Source organism: Malaclemys terrapin, chromosome 4, assembly GCF_027887155.1.
Source record: "Malaclemys terrapin pileata isolate rMalTer1 chromosome 4, rMalTer1.hap1, whole genome shotgun sequence".
In the NCBI taxonomy this organism is placed as follows: Eukaryota; Metazoa; Chordata; order Testudines; family Emydidae; genus Malaclemys; species Malaclemys terrapin.
The window spans coordinates 22145077-22162599 of NC_071508.1; the positions used below are offsets into that span (position 1 = coordinate 22145077).

General features: G+C 53.8%; 1 protein-coding gene across 2 annotated transcripts in view; it reads right to left on the minus strand.

The window, feature by feature from the left end:
* Positions 1-15672: 15672 nt before the first annotated feature.
* The window catches only part of TULP1 (TUB like protein 1), a 32915-nt gene continuing 31064 nt past the window's right edge, over positions 15673-17523 (minus strand). For both annotated transcript variants that reach the window (XM_054028438.1, XM_054028437.1), the window contains one exon: positions 15673-16516. In XM_054028438.1, the coding sequence (XP_053884413.1) occupies positions 16383-16516 (134 nt within the window). In that variant the 3' untranslated portion in view covers positions 15673-16382. The remainder of the gene's footprint in view (positions 16517-17523) is intronic.

The window sequence follows — 17523 nt, forward strand, 5'->3', positions numbered from 1 at the left end:
CTGCTGGCTTCCCCTTCCGCTTCAAGGTTAAACTCCTAGGGCCTGGCTCCCCTGAGCGCACCTGGGGTAGGGCACCTGTGCGTATCCCATTTTGCAGCCACTGGGCACAAGTAAATGGCACCCCAATGTGGAACCAGACCCCTGGCTCTGTCCTCAAAACTCTGCACTGATAAGCTCCCACCTATTTATCTACTTAGCTGTTGGGCCCCCTCCGCTCTTCCTTGCACACCACTGAGGATAAACCCTGGTAAATTCTGTTTACCGACCCACTTCTCATTTGGGGAACATGGTGTTTGTTAGTTTACCTATTTTTTTTTTTTTTTTTACCATTATGCCAGTGCAGGACACCTGGTCTCGTCTTCATGTTCTCCTCCCCTCCCACACACCATCTTACTAACATATCACTATGGACCCAGGTTTTCAAGGGGCACTTAGGGCCATATTGCCTAGGGCCCAGCACCCATACGTGGGGCTGGATCTTCCAGGGCCCAGCTCCCATTTGGGCACTTTAATAAAGGGCCAAATTTTCAAAAGCACACAGCAGCTCCCACTGTGGGACCGATGGACAGATTTTTCCAAAAAGCTCAGCCCCCAGTGTGCTGGGCTCTTCTGAAAACCCAACAAGGAGTCTGGTGGCACCTTAAAGACTAACAGATTTATTTGGGCATAAGCTTTCGTGAGTAAAAACCTCACTTCTTCGGCAATCCGAAGAAGTGAGGTTTTTACTCACGAAAGCTTATGCCCAAATAAATCTGTTAGTCTTTAAGGTGCCACCAGACTCCTCGTTGTTTTTGTAGATACAGACTAACACGGCTACCCCCTGATATCTGAAAACCCAGCCACTTATTTTGGTGCCTAAATAGGAGCTCAGTTCTTTGGAAAATCTGGCCTTGGTTGCAGGTGCTGAGCACTTGGAAATACAACCCTTGCAGTCTAATTAGATTGTAAGGTCTTCGGGGGCAGGACATAGGTGCTGGAACTAGGGGTTCTGGGGGCACTGCAGCACTCTCTGGCTTGAAGTGGTTTCCATCACATACAGGGTTTACAGATTGGTTCAATGGCTCTCAGCACCGCCCCCCCCCCTATACAAATTGTTCCTTCAGGGTAGGGACTTTATGTTTATTCTGTATTTGTACAGCCCTTAGTACAATGGAGTCCTGGTTCATGACCGGCGCTCTAGGCACTACCAAAATACAAATAGTAATTGTAAACCCCTTCTTTGTAGTTGTTAAGAATTCACAGTTAAATGACTGCTCACAGATTGTGTTTTTCAGGCCACAATTTCTTGTCAGTTTATAAGACTTGGGTTTTGCTTTTTAGTTTTCATTTAGAACTTGTTTTATTTGAGTAATTCAGGACTAGATAAGCACTACCAAGGCCTGTTAAGCTACAGCCATCCCGCACATTCAGCAATCTAGCATGATGAATAAAACGGCATCAAACTCTCCTGCCCTTGGCATGTGCCTGTTGCTAAGCATCTGGCCCAAGCAGTGTAATAAAGGCCTAATCCTGAAAAATTTAAGAACCTGAGTCATTTTGTGCATGGGACGAGCCATGGGACTATTTTTGTGTGTAAAGTTAAACACGTGCATGACTGGTTGGGGGCCTTATTTAGTTTAGAGAACCAATTTGAAACTTCTGTGTTGTTTGGATCTGCCCCTTATAGAATGAGGCAAATTCAGATGCAGTGGTTTGGTCCAGTCGTGTGTCAGAAGTCCATAATACTTGCTGCTACTATTCGTCTTCCACTGGTGGGAAACAGTCACTTCCATTTCCAAATTATAACATAAAAGAGCTGCAAGCAATAAAGCCATAAATAATATTTCCCTATGGCTGGAACATCCGAATCTAGGCAAAGCACCAAGACTAGCTACAGCATTGTAAAAATACCAAACTTGTCCTGAATCGATTAAAAAGATTGTATTTTAAGTCAGTAACAAAACATTGGCTTCCCAGTTAGTCCTGGTAGTTCATGGCAAAGAGGAAGAGATTACTCTAATCATCCAGAAGGCCAGAGTTCAAGATTGGCTGCCAGAGGATTCCCTTCCTCCTCTAAGGATTTAAATTACAAAATATATTAAAATTGACAAACCAGAGTAAACAACACAAAAACACGGCCACTAACATTTAGCCCTGGTTAAAAGTATTGGAGTGAGATACCTGCTTGCTAAAAAACAGCATGGTCTAGTGGGGGCAGGCACTAGCTTGGTGCTAAGGAGACCAGGGTTCTAATCCTGCCTTTATCACTAACCTATTGGGTGAGTTTAGTCGCTCACATCTCCTCTCTGGGCTTTTGTTTCACCCTTTGTTTGTCTGATCTATTGAGACACTAAATTCTTCAGAGCAGGGACTATGTGTATGTCCAGCACCCAGCCCAATGGTGCTACTGTAGCAATAATAATCAAGTGCTTGTCCATTCACAGAGCAGGTACCGCACGATCAATGGCAGGACAAGCTTGTTCTCCCCACGTACACAGTCCCTCTGCCCTATGCCTGTTTAACTCCATTTGTTCCAATGGCATTCCTCCTCATGTACACCAGTGTGAGAGAACCAGGCCTCTCCCCAACCTGCCTCAGGCTTATGGAGATGCCACCCCTGTTCATTCATATATTTCATGCAGTGGAATAACTCCTGTCCATCATGTTGAACCATTAACACAGGGAGTGCTGGATGGCATTGTGTGAGGACACTAATGCACATAGGCCTTGTGGCCCAGGGTTTAACCAATGGCAGGAAGGAGCCTGGCCAGTGAGGATTGTGAGAACAGGGGGTGGTGTGGGAGCATCACCAAAAGGGGGCAAATGACAAGCAGGAGCCACCAGGAGAGAAGTTTGGGCAGCGCAGGGGTAGAATTGAGGACCAAGATGTAGGCTGGGCAAAGCAAAGAGGCCTGTTTATTGTCTATGGCCCACAATATGCTGAGATTGTGCAGCATCAGGACCCAGGCACAGTGGCAGGCCAATCACAACCAACTCTAGTGGTGGGCAGGCTGTGAGCATCAGGGCTTGAACTCAACCCCTCCCAATTACTAGTACAGCTGAAATTTGCCTGATAGGCAGAGCGTCTACTGGGGACTCCAACAACAATGTTCTGGGTGACCCTGTGGCCAACTGGCTAGAAGAGCAGGAGCCTTGATTAACCAGCACCTGGGAGGTAAGGCTTTACCCTACTTTAGGGTGTAATATTTTTTTTCCACTTTCCATTGCGTGCAACTGTCAGAGTTGTGAAACTCAAATGCATCTCCCTACTGGTTCATTGGACAAACAATGATGCTTTCCCCCGCTCCATGCTCTGTGTTTCTAATGGGCTAAGGAGGCATGCAATTAACATAGCTGTGAGTATTTCACTTGGGGTGAAATCTGTAAAACCCTTTAAAAGAAAAAATATTTTAAGCCTAAGTGAAGTTGATAAGGTCTCTTATTTTTTGATCTTCCCCTGCAGCAAACATTCCTTTTGTCCCTCCCACCATCTTCACGCATTGGTCTTTCTTTGTATCCATCACACTCTCGGTAGCACAAAACAGATGCACATTTCAACTGCTTCAACCCTTTTTCTCTTCTGTTGTCTCTGGCACTAACAGCCAGAGCAAACAAAGGACCAACTATCTCCTGCCCTACTAAATTGTTTTCAGTTGTTTCTTGTGCTGCAGTTGGTTTCAGTTTTAATTATTTGTAAGTGTACCCGAGTTTGGGATTACTGGTGCATGCTTTAATTGTTGTTGGCTGCATGCATATGTTGCTAGAATTGTGCGTATTGAAGTAATTCTGAAAGGTGCTCGTTGTTTATATACAGGGGGTTCTGTTTTTCAGTTAGCTTTGTGTTTGCTCTCTGCGGTAGTGTTACAATAATTGTTTAGGTTGTGTTGGGCTGGTATTTGGATTAGGTAAAACAATATTTTTCTGGGGATCAGAGGCAATAATGGGCAAAACTGAAAAGGTTCAGATGTTTGATTTGGACGGTACCCACCAAAAACAAAACAAAAAAAACCAACTCTAGGCAAAGTTTTGCACCAGGCCTTTTAATGACCTTATATGTGCCCCATTTCTGATGGACCCAAATAGCACTGAACTGCTGTTCTTAGTGTATTTTGGCTCTTCCTCTTCCATCGATGCTCAGGTAATCAAGAAGAACATGAAAAAACCCACCCTCAGAAGGTATCCAGACTTTTTCCTGTCTCAGCAGCGGTTTGGTTCCAGTTTGGAATCTGGGCTGAAGATTCTTACTTTCTACGCTTTGATTATCCCTAATCAGAGGCTGCAGGCACAGAAGAACAGTGAATGTAATGGGGACAGAGGCTCTGATCTGGAGCAAAGGGGTCTGACCTGCCTAATGCTTCACTTTTTAACCACACAAGAGGTCCTCAGCTCTCACTGTGTGGTTGTAGGAGATAAGTCTTGGATGTGTCCAGTTTGCCTGTTGGTGGTTGGATGAATTATCCCCACCATCTCCTCCATGCTTAGGCCACACCTTTCCTGATGCAACAAGGCAACAGATGGGGACAATCCACTACATCCTGGTAAAGGGGGATGAGCTACAAAAAGACGGTTACTCACCGTTGTAACTGTTGTTCTTCGAGATGTGTTGCTCATATCCATTCCATTAGGTGTGTGCACGCCGCGTGCACGATCGTCGGAAGATTTTCTACCCTAGCAACCCGGCGGGTCGGCTGTGGAGCCCCCTAGAGTGGCGCCTTCATGGCGCTGAATATATACCCCAGCCGACCCGGCGCCCCCTCAGTTCCTTCTTGCCGGCTACTCCGACAGTGGGGACGGGGGGCGGGTTTGGAATGGATATGAGCAACACATCTCGAAGAACAACAGTTACAACGGTGAGTAACCATCTTTTCTTCTTCGAGTGCTTGCTCATATCCATTCCATTAGGTGACTCCCAAGCCCAACTTAGGTGGTGGGGTCGGAGTGAGACATTGCTGTGTGCAAAACCGCTGACCCGAATGCAGCATCGTCTCTGGACTGCTGCACTAGTGCATAGTGAGCTGTAAACGTGTGGACTGATGACCAAACCGCCGCTCTACAAATGTCCTGTATCGGAACATGTGCCAGGAAAGCAGTCGAGGAGGCTTGGGCCCTCGTGGAGTGAGCGGTGAGGTGCGGTGCTGAGACGCCTGCCAGGTCATAGCAAGTCCGGATGCAAGACGTAATCCAGGAGGATGGGCGTTGTGAGGAGACCGGTGAGCCTTTCATTCGGTCGGCCACTGCAACGAAGAGTTGCGTCGTCTTTCTAAAGTGCTTTGTGCGGTCAATATAGAAGGCCAGGGCCCTTCGTACGTCCAGGGAATGCAAACGTTGATCCTGGCGAGTGGCATGTGGTTTGGGATAAAAGACCGGGAGAAATATGTCCTGGTTGATATGAAATGGAGAAACCACCTTAGGGAGAAAGGCAGGATGTGGACGAAGCTGCACTTTATCCTTATACAGTTTTCCATAAGGGGGCTCGGATGTAAGCGCCCTGAGTTCAGAAACGCGCCTTGCTGAGGTAATGGCTACGAGGAAGGCTGTCTTCCAGGATAGATACAAAAGTGAACAGGTGGCTAGTGGTTCAAATGGAGGACATGTCAGTCTGGAGAGAACCAGATTAAGGTCCCACGTCGGGACGGGCTGACGCTGTTGTGGGTACGTCCGGTCTAAGCCCTTGAGGAATCTAACGACCATCGGGTTAGAGAATACCGAGGACGTGAATTCCCCTGGGTGAAAGGCTGATATAGCAGCCAGGTGAACTCTAATTGAAGATATCGCCAACCCCTGCTGTTTTAGGGAGAGGAGATATTCCAATATGAGAGGAATAGGTGCCTGCAACGGGGGCGTGGCTCGTTGTTCGCACCAACATGAGAACCGTTTCCACTTGGCCAGGTACGTAGTCCGTGTTGAGGGCTTCCTACTGCTCAGCAGAATCTGTTGGACAGAGTGCGAGCATTGCCGCTCTGCCTGGGTGAACCATGGAGCAGCCACGCTGTGAGGTGGAGTGATTGCAGGTCGGGGTGACGCAGCCGACCGTGGTCCTGAGAAATGAGATCCGGACATAATGGAAGCGGGATCGGTGTTTGAACCGAGAGTTCCAACAGTGTGGTGTACCAATGTTGTCTCGGCCACGCTGGAGCGATCAGAATTACCTGTGCCTGGTCTCTGCGCAATTTGAGCAGTACCTTGTGGACCAGAGGAAACGGAGGGAAGGCATAAAACAGGTGGTCTTTCCAGGGAAGGAGAAACGCATCCGAGAGGGAGCCCGGAGCTCGACCTTGTAGGGAGCAGAACACGTGGCACTTCCTGTTGTCTCGAGATGCAAACAGGTCTATCTGGGGAAACCCCCACCTCCGGAAGATGGAATGTATGATGTCCGGACGGATAGACCACTCGTGCGTCTGGAAGGACCTGCTGAGTCGGTCCGCTAGAGTGTTCTGGACTCCAGGGAGGAACGATGCCGTGAGATGGATTGAGTGGGCGATGCAGAAGTCCCACAGGCGAATGGCCTCTTGGCATAGAACTGACGAACGTGCTCCTCCTTGCTTGTTGATGTAAAACATGGCCGTGGTGTTGTCGATGAGAACTAACACACAACGGCCACGTAGTTGATTGAGAAATGCCTGGCACGCCAGGCGCACCGCCATCAGCTCCCGAACATTGATGTGCAGGGCTAACTGGGGTGCAGTCCACAGGCCCTGGGTATGGTGTTCGTTGAGATGGGCGCCCCAACCCAGAGATGAAGCGTCTGTGACCAGATGCAGAGAGGGTTGTGGGGCGTGAAATGGCATCCCTTCGCAGACCACATTGTGATCTAGCCACCAGGTGAGGGAGGTCAGGACCGAGTTCGGGACCGTGACCACCATGTTCAGGCTGTCCCGATGTGGACGGTATATTGATGACACCCAGGTCTGGAGTGGGCGAAGCCGAAGTCTGGCATGCCTGGTTACGTACGTGCAGGAAGCCATGTGACCCAGCAGGGTAAGGCACGACCTCACCGTGGTAGTTGGGAAGGCCTGTAGACCTTGAATGAGGCTCGTGATGGTGCCGAAGCGGTTGTCTGGCAGGATGGCTTGTGCACGTCTGGAGTCTAGAACTGCGCCGATGAAATCTATTCTCTGGGTAGGTTCTAGAGTGGATTTGTCCTTGTTGAGTAGGATGCCCAACTCGTTGAATGTGTGCACTATTCTGTGGACGTGAGCTTGAACTTGCTCTTTGGTGCGACCGCGTACCAGGCAGTCGTCTAGGTACGGGAACACCTGTATCTCCTGCCGACGAAGGTACGCTGCCACGACAGCCATACATTTCGTGAACACTCTTGGGGCCGAGGATAGGCCGAAAGGAAGGACTGCAAATTGGTAGTGCACCGTGTTTACCACGAATCGCAGGAAGCGTCTGTGAGGTGGGTAAATTGAGATGTGAAAGTATGCGTCTTTCATGTCGAGGGCGGCGAACCAGTCTCCAGGATCGAGGGAAGGGATAATGGCCCCCAAAGAGATCATGCGGAACTTCAACTTTACTACGAATTTGTTGAGTCCGCGCAAGTCCAAGATGGGCCGCAGACCTCCTTTGGACTTGGGGATCAGGAAGTAAAATCCCCTGCCCCTTAACTCTATCGGAACCTCCTCTATGGCCCCCATGGCCAGGAGCGTAGAAACCTCCTGTATAAGAAGTTGCTCGTGAGAAGGGTCCCTGAAGAGGGACGGGGAAGGGGGGTGGGAGGGGGGGATAGAAGAAAACTGGATAGCGTATCCCTTCTCCACCGTGCGGAGGACCCAGCGGTCCGAAGTTATAAGGGACCAAGCACGGTGGAAGTGGGAGAGGCGATCCCGGAAGGAGGGGGCTGGATCCTGGGGGATGACTGGGGCGCCGTCCTCGACCGCACCTTCAAAAGTTCTGCCTGGGGCCTGAAGGTGGTCTAGGTGGCCCTTGGTTTTGGCCGGGTTGAGGGCCGGTCCACCTTCTTCTACCACCTCGCCCTCGCCTCCGGGTCGAGTCCTGTCTCTGACGAGGTGGGGGGGGTTAGAAGCGCTGAGGCTGCGGCCTAAATGGTCTGCGCTGAGGGCCCACAACATGCATCCCCAGGGAGCGCATGATTGTTCTCGAGTCCTTGAGGCTCTGCAGGCGAGAGTCCGTCTTGTCCGAGAACAATCCATGTCCCTCAAAGGGCAGATCCTGTAGGGTTTGCTGCAGCTCCGGAGGCAAACCCGAAACCTGAAGCCAGGAGATCCTGCGCATAGCGATACCCGAAGCCAGGGTCCTCGCAGCTGAGTCTGCTATGTCCAAGGAGGCCTGCAAGGAGGTCCGAGCCACCTTCTTGCCCTCCTCTACCATGGCTCCAAACTCTTCCCTGGACTCCTGGGGAATCAACTCCTTAAACTTCCCCATAGAGTTCCAGGAGTTAAAATTGTAGCGGCTCAGTAGCGCCTGTTGGTTCGCCGCTCTAAGTTGCAGCCCTCCGGCTGAGTAAACCTTACGGCCAAACAAATCGAGCCGCTTAGCCTCTTTTGATTTAGGCGCTGCAGCCTGCTGGCCGTGGCGCTCTCGTGCGTTCACTGATTCCACCACCAGTGAACACGGTTGGGGGTGGGTATACAAGTACCCGTAGTCCTTAGACGGGACAAAGTATTTCCTTTCCACCCCTCTCGCTGTGGGTGGGATAGAGGCAGGAGTTTGCCATATCGTATCCACATTCGTTTGAATCGTGCGGATCAGGGGTAACGCCACCCTCGATGGGGCATCCGCTCCAAGGATATTCACGATCGGGTCGTGCACCTCCACTATCTCCTCCGCCTGCAGGTCCATATTACGGGCCATCCTGCGCAGAAGATCCTGGTGAGCCCGAAGATCTATTGGAGGTGGGCCTGTGCACGATGTGCCCACCACTGCCTCATCCGGAGAAGAAGAGGAAGATGCCTCCGGTGGAACAGGATCCAAGGGCTGGTCCTGGTCTCCCTGTTCCTGGGCTGGAGCATCACCTGTGCCTGGGTCCAGGGCGTCAGGTGGTGCGGACCCAGAAGCCTCCATGCCCCCTGGCGGAGGCCGAGAAATGGTGGACTCCGGGGCCCCTCTGATGGAGTGACCGGAGCGAGAGGTCGAAGCAATTGGAGCCCCTTGCGCCTGATGGTACGCCCACGGGGTCCAAAACGACCAGTGAGATGGGCCATGAGAATGGTCCCCTGTGTCCTGCCAATGTCCCAAGTCCTGTTCCTCGGCTTGCCCCTGAGGGGGGTATGCCGATCTCGAGAGGTCCTCCGAGGAGTGGGACACCGATCTCGATGGCCACGGCGGTGCCGAGAGCGTCGAGACGATTCCCATTGGCTGCGGTGCCACACGGTGCCGGTCCGGAGATGATCTATCTCTACGCGGTGCCGGCGATCGGTGCCGGGACCGCGACCGGTGCCGATGACCTCGTCGGTGCCGGGAGTCGGATCTGGACCTCGACGAGGACCTGGAGTATGCCCGGTGCCGGGAGCGGCCTCTCGACGTCGAGCGTCGACCGTAGCGGTGCCGAGAACTACGTCTCGACGTTGATCGGTGCCGACGATCATAGCGGTGCCGAGACGTAGAGCGGTGCCGCGAAGAAGATCTTGGCCGCGAGTACGACCGGTGCCGAGGCGATATTCGGTGCCGGGACTGCGAGCGGCGTGGGGACCTGCTTCGGGACCTGGATCGGTGCCGAGGTTCCAGCCCTTGCGATGGAGGGCGCATCAAGGCAGGTTTCCCCCTCGACTGGACCGGGCGAGTCAACGGTGCAGTCGGTGCCGGTGGTTGAGGCGGTGCCGGCTCCGTGAGAGCTATTAAGTCTCTCGCCGCCGCGAAGGTCTCTGGAGTCGACGGGAGGCACTGTATCACCGCCGGTCTTGGTGGAGACGCTATCTGCACCGGACTCAACGGCCTCGGCGCCGGAGTCGACGGTGCTGGAGGTACCTGTTTCCGGTGCTCCACCGGCGGACGCGGCTCTACCCCCGGCACTGGGGGAGCCGGCGTCTTCGGCACGGATGTCCCCGTCTTATGGGCTTTTTTATGCCCCGGGGATAATGACCGGCGCCGAGGCACTGCTTGCGGTGTCGACGAGGTCCGGTGCCGGGGAGGCTTGTCTGACGCCACTCGCGTGGTCGTCATAGCCGGTGCCGCCGGGGCACTGCGCACCGAGGTGCTAGGTGCCGGGGCCTGACTTGTAGATGGAGCGTCCGGACTAAGTGCCGCCTCCATCAGGAGTTGCCGGAGCCGAAAGTCCCGCTCCTTCTTGGTCCTTGGTCTGAAGGCCTTACAGATCTTGCACTTATCTGTTTGATGGGACTCTCCCAGGCACTTCAGACAGGAGTCGTGCGGGTCGCTCGTGGGCATAGGCTTAGCGCAGGAGGCGCACTGCTTGAAGCCGGGAGCGTTGGGCATGAGCCCGGCCCCGCGGCCGGGGGAGAAAGGGGGAGACGACCCCCTTAATCCCCTGAACTACTTAGAACAACTATTTAACTATTTAACTATAAACACTATAACTATAACTATAACTATAACTGTGATACAACAAACTAAGCTAGGGAGAGTGGAGAACAGCTAAGCAGCGCTCCACAGTTCCAACGACCGTCAGGGGCGGTAAGAAGGAACTGAGGGGGCGCCGGGTCGGCTGGGGTATATATTCAGCGCCATGAAGGCGCCACTCTAGGGGGCTCCACAGCCGACCCGCCGGGTTGCTAGGGTAGAAAATCTTCCGACGATCGTGCACGCGGCGCGCACACACCTAATGGAATGGATATGAGCAAGCACTCGAAGAAGAAACCCTCTAGTGCCTCAGACACCTGATGTGAGCTCTGCAGGATGTTCAGCAAGAGATTCCACCATCATTTAGAGAGGCTGAGACATCACACACTAGGAAATAATACTGTAAGGGGCCATCCTGCATTGGGCCCCAGGAGTTGGGACAGAGGAGCTCTACAAAGTCTTCTCCAGCTGTAACTCCCTTCCCCTCCCGCCCTGTGCCTGACTGGCAAAGAGAACCCATATGGTTCCAAGAATTCCCAGGGATCAACCCCAGAGGGCGGCTGATGGCAGCTGGTGGGCCCACTCTCCTTGAGAGCATGGGGAGAGGATGGCCGTTGTGAAAGATGGCAGTTCTTTGGGAGTTCCTCTGAAGCACACCATGAAGCAGTGGTTTGGTTTTTTAATAATTTGTCTTTAAAAATCAGTCATCTGGGACCATAAACATCACTATGCATTAGTCATAATTCTTATAACTGCACAGCCCAGGAGGGGTAGAAAGTCAGGCTCTGGTACCTACCTGCCCCTGACAATGGGTGCAGTGATTCAGCAAAGCCTGCTCTCCCCTCTGAGCTATGAGCAGTAAGGAGGTACTTTATACCCCGTTACTACACTGCGTGGCTGGGTTTACTTGAATCTGCCTCAGTGGTGGGGCCTGGACTGGATGACTTCTTGAGGTACCTTCCAGCCCTACATTTCTAAGATTCTATAATTAGCACTGGGTCGCTGCCTCTCTGGCTTTTCTGGGGAGATCAGAGGCCATGACCGATGGATCCCTGCTGGTTTTGGTGCTGCAGCTCTAGTTTCTTTTCCCCCCCCCAGTGTTCATCACCACTGGCTTATTCGTGGATTTGCTTGGGAGCCCGGCCATGGCACTGCAGTCGAGTTGTCACTCCACCATGGGAGTTTGTGAAAGAGAAGGAGGGACAGAGACCTCCCCTCCCAGAACAATGACCATTAAGCCTTTCACCCTTTCCACTCCTTTAACAGTTAATAGTGACTTCTTTACCGCATCAATTTACAGAGCACCCTCCAACCCTCCTGCTACACCTACCTGCGTGCAGGGCCGGCTTTAGGCCAATTCAACCAATTCCCCTGAATTGGGCCCCGCCCCTAAGAGGGCCCCGCGCCCAAGCCCAGGTACGGTGTACCGGCAAGAGCCAGTGTGCTGTACCCGGGTGGCCCGGCTTCCCCAGGGAGCCCCAGACCCTTTAAATTGCCACCAGAGCCCCACTGCTGGAGCCCTGGGGTAGGGCTGCGGGGCTCTGGGGGCTATTTAAAAAGTCCGGGGCTCCCATTGCTTCTACTGCCCTGGCCCTTTAAATAGCCACTGGAACCCCGCCGCTTCCCCAGGGCTCCCGCGGCTATTGAAAGGGTTGGGGCGGTGGAAGCAGGGGATTCCTGGGCCCTTTAAATAGCCCCCGAGCCCCGGGCTGCTGCTGCTGCTACCCCGGTAGGGTAGGGAGGAGGAGGGGGCACTTACCGTACAGGGTGGGCTGTACCCGCACCCTCTGCCCGCACCAGCCCCACATCCCTTGCCCTGCCTGCAGCCAGCCCCTGTCTCCAGCCAGCCCCGCACCCCATACCCGCAGCCAGCCCATCTCCAGCCAGCCCCGCACCCCCTGCCCTGCCTCCAGCCAGCCCCGCACCCCCTACCCGCAGCCAGCCCGTCTCCAGCCAGCCCCGCACCCCCTGCCCTGCCTCCAGCCAGCCCTGCACCCCCTACCCGCAGCCAGCCCGTCTCCAGCCAGCCCCGCACCCCCTGCCCTGTCTCCAGCCAGCCCCGCACCCCCTGCCCTGCCTCCAGCCAGCCCTGCACCCCCTACCCGCAGCCAGCCCGTCTCCAGCCAGCCCCGCACCCCCTGCCCTGCCTCCAGCCAGCCCCGCACCCCATACCCGCAGCCAGCCCGTCTCCAGCCAGCCCCGCACCCCCTGCCCTGCCTCCAGCCAGCCCTGCACCCCCTACCCGCAGCCAGCCCGTCTCCAGCCAGCCCCGCACCCCCTGCCCTGCCTCCAGCCAGCCCTGCACCCCCTGCCCTGCCTCCAGCCAGCCCTGCACCCCCTACCCGCAGCCAGCCCGTCTCCAGCCAGCCCCGCACCCCCTGCCCTGTCTCCAGCCAGCCCCGCACCCCCTGCCCTGCCTCCAGCCAGCCCTGCACCCCCTACCCGCAGCCAGCCCGTCTCCAGCCAGCCCCGCACCCCCTGCCCTGTCTCCAGCCAGCCCTGCACCCCCTGCCCGCAGCCAGCCCCTGCCACACCCCCTGCCCTGCACCCCCATCTTGCCTGCAGCAGCCTCACACCCCCTGCCCTGCCGCTGCCCGCAGCCAGCCCTGCACCCCCTGCCCACAGCCAGCCCCTGCCGCACCCCCGGCCCTGTCTCCAGCCAACCCCTGCCGCACCCCCCTGCGGCCCTGCCCAAAGCCAGCCAGCCCCGCACACACCCCTTCCCGCACCAGCCCTGCACCCCCTGCCCTGCCTGTAGCCAGCCCCACACCCCCTGCCCTGTCTCCAGCCAACCCCTGCCGCACCCCCCCTGCCTGAAGCCAGCCAGTCCCGCACTCCTCTGTCTCCAGCCAGACTCGCACCCCTTGCCCTGCCTGCAGCCAGACCCTACCTCCAGTCAGCCCTGCCCTGCCTCCAGCCAGCCCCATGTCCAGTGGTGCCCTGCAGTTCCCAGGGCATAACCCTGCACACCTGCTTCAATGAGGGGGGCAGGGAGCAGCTGGGACCCACACACGTGCACACCCCCCCAGGGAGTGGTGGGGACCCACACATGTGAAACGGAGCTCATTTCTAGTTCAGGCCCATCGTTTTAAAAAAGAACTTTAGGTAGGGTTAACATACATCCATATTTTCCCGGACATGTCAGGCTTTTTGGTTCGTAAATTGCCGTCCGGGAGGAAATACGGACGTATGGTAACCCTATTGGTACAAAAAATACATACTGTGGCACAGCCCTTAAATCAGAACTTTTTATAGGGAACCGGTTGCTAAGTAATGAAAGGCTTTTTTGACATTTTTTTTTTATAGTCATCCCTGCTGGGGCCCCGCCGAAAATGTTCGAATTGGGCCCCGCATTTCCTAAAGCCGGCCCTGCCTGCGTGATTCACTGACAGACAACAGTCGGCTGATACCCCACAGCACTGGGCAGCAGTTTAGGACAGGAAGTGAAAAATAGCATGGCAGCCAATTGAAGCAGAAAGGAGACTGTTCAGTAGGCAAAAGCTAGTTACCCAAATTAGCCCTAGTGTCTTGGCCAAATTTCAAATGTCTTCCAGATGCCTGCTCTTCCAGAAAACACCCTGGAGAGCTGAAACGAGTGGTCAGAAGGCTGGGGTGGGAGGACTTTTCAGAGAGACAAGGCCACGGCCCTAATCAATACATAAGTACTGACTCAGAAGGAAGAGCTCCACGCCTTCTGAGTCACTGCCAGCACTTCCTTGTAGCACCTTGCATTTTCCCCTTGAGGTGTCTCCTCCGAGTAAGGACCCAACCTAATCATGCTCAACTTGTCCGGTGGAACCGGATCCCAGCCAGCGGCTGTGTGGCTGCAGGCTGCACTGCCTGCTAGGCAGGGAGGCTAGAGAGGGGTGGGAGTGTTTGCAATTCCTATTCGTCTAATAAAGATAACTCAAGGCACAGGCTGTCTTTTAAAAGATTCCCCTCCCATTAGGAGGGGGCTGGCTCTGAATCTTTCTTTTGTGGAGCAGCCCGGCTGCATTTACCTTCCACACACCTGATGCGGGTGATTTTACATTACTATGGCCTCATCTGGTTGCTTCAATATTTGCACCCCTTGGCAAGATTTGGATACTCAAAGCAAGTGGCTCTGGGGCCATTCTCATTCAGAAAGGCCTGTAGGGAGTGGAGGAGGGAGATTACATACACCATGCAGAGGGGATTTGGAGTTCCTCAAGGGCTGACTCCTTGGAGCGTAAGGAAAGGTTAACGACCTCAGAGCATGGACAGAGACTCCATTGCCCAGCATTTTATGTGGCACAGCGAGTGCCCAACGCCACCCAGTCATAATGGCAGCATTTTATATCCCGTTTGTGCTGCTATAAATGACTACGCAAGACACAGGGCAATGGAGAATCAGGCCCTGGGTGTCAGAAGCAAGGGAGGAGGAGTGTCAGAGGGGCTTGGGCAGCCACACCCAGTGGTCAGAGCCAATGTCGAGGTCACAGCCGAGGGCCAGCGGAATCCAAGGAGTTGTAGCCTAGGGTCAGAGCTGGGGCCGTTGGGAACTAGGGTGACAGGATTCAGTGAGTGGATGAGGCTGAGGGCAGGAGCCAGGAACAGGGCAAGGATTGGGAACAAGACTGGAAGTCAGGTAGCAGATGGCAGGGTCTGTGGTAGCAACAAGCCAGGATCCACCTTGTTGTACAGACAACTTACTGTGTCTCTTTCTAGCTTAAATAGTGTACTTGGCCAAATCAGGGATTCTGGAGCTTCTCCAATCAGGTCCCTGCGGGTGGTACCTTTAGTGGAGCATAAGGCTTTATCCCAATACTCCAGTTACTAGTAGACCCGTCAGGTGGTGCTGGTGTTGTGGATGTGGGCCCAGGTTCAGGGCCTGCAGATAGTCACAAGGGTCCACTTCCCAATGGGTGCACAGGGGAGATGGTAATGCATAGGTTTGGAATTAGGTCCATCTCTGCTCCTACAAAATCCAGATAAGCCCTTGACGAAGCTTGTGCCCGGTGCTGGTTAGAAGCACCTTCACAAGTACATCCCAGACTGGTGCTCTCCATGAACCAGCCGTGTCTGCTGCATAGCTAGAGGTCAGAGTATTGCTCTCCAAGAATCCAATATATCTTCTGCCTGGAGAGGGAGGAATCACGTTGGCTGGACAGTGCATGTGAGGGATACTTACCCTTCCATTCCCTTGCTGTACCTATTCTGGGGATATAGAAAGCACTCTGGTCCAGCACGAAGTTCAATTTCATTTTTTTAATGAACAGAGATTTGTCCCACAGTTCTTCATTTATTGACCATTATCAGTACAAAGAAAACAAATTAAAACAACCTGCTCCCCCACCTGTGTCATTTAAACCTAATGCTACAATATATAAAACAGAATCTAAAAAACAAAGTATTTCAGGGATTCTGAGGAACTTCCTGAAAGGATGATGTCAGAGCAACTGTCGGGCTCATCTGCTAAATATATAGCTGCTTTGTAGTCTGGGACCAGTGGCCAGTTCTGAACCACCCAGAGACTCAATGGAGACAAGAGTACAAAGAGTACTCTGGTATTCTACAGTAACGATCCAACCCACTATAGCTTAAAAGAGCGTCTTTGCAGTGCTTGGGGCCATCTCTTCCATCAGGGTGGAAGCTGAGGAAGACGGAACGGTGACTGTGTGATATCTGACCTGCTACACCCTAATCAGTGGATACGTATTTGCATTTAACGACTCCACTTGGTCTCATTCAGCTCCACTCTCCAGATGTGGACAGGTAACATTAATAACACCAGTCCAGCTGTTATTCACATCCGCAGTGTGATTCACGGGTTCTCGAGCGTCAGCACAGATCCCCGTATTGTAGGCAAACCCCTGCCTTGCTCAGCCATTCCAACTGGCAACGTTGCTCCTCCAACTGGCCTAGGCTCAGTACAAGTCAGGGACGTAGGGTTCCCAGGCGTGTTATTCACAGGCCAGCTTCCCATCAAAGCTGGACAGGGCAATGGCGAAAGCCTGCACAGCACACATGGGGTAGTTATAGTCCATGGTGAAAGCGTCGTCCGCCACACGGCCAAACTGCATCACAATGTAGTCAGCTGAAAGAGAGGAGATAAGAGACCATCAGCGCAAACACGCACACAAACAGGTTCCTGGGCTAATCTGAGTGCCAAGGGTCAAAGCCCCACACCCTCGAACCAGCCAGGCAGCCAAAACTCTGGCTTAAGTTAGGAGACTACCCAAGGCTATGCAGTCTGTGGCAGAGCCCAGAACAGAATTCAGATCTCCAGCGTCCTGGTCCCTCCCAGTCACTTTGAACCTTGTGAGCTGCATCAGTTTCCCCATCAGTAACCCAGGGATAACTAAACGGGTTGAGAGGCTTGATTCATTAATGCATGTCAAAGCTTTGAGATCCTTGACTAGGAGGAGGCACCGGATGAAGTGATCCTTTATACCTCTGAATTCCTGTCTGCGCTGTTACCCCCAGCAGCCCAGCCAGAAAACCCACGAGGAAGTCCATCTGATGACATTTCCAGCTCAGTTTTTCAGCTCCCAGTGGCTGAAGTCGTACCCCTAGGGATCTGGATGCCCAGGGGCTCAGCTTGAACCCAGCCTCTGCAGTTTGTCCATCGAAGGTGACCTTCCAAAGAAGCAATGCGTCATGTCTCCGAGTTTGAATGTGTGGGTCCTGCACCTGCTGCCAGCTCCCAGGCTGTGGCTGAGTGAAGCACCGTGCCATGGTGGACTGAAAGGCCGCGGGGCTCTCGCTCAAATGTCAAACCCAGCAGACAGGAGGGGACTGAGCAGGGTGGGGGCAGAACTCAGCCACCTGCCTGACAATAAACGTTGCCATTTAATCAGCAGAACCAGCCCTTCCCCTCTCAGCGCCGATAGGGTAAGAGAACACAGGAGCCCCAAACACTGCCTCTCCCAAGGGGAAACTGATCCCTTGCTAGAATTCCTGACCTGACCATTCTCAGCACAGCAGTGGCACTCCCCCAGCCCACAGCCTCTCCCGTGGCTTCCTTTTGTTACACCAGCGAGGGTGACAGGAAATCTGTAAAAATAACCGGGGGGCCCCCCAACAGGTTCTTTCTGTCCTGTA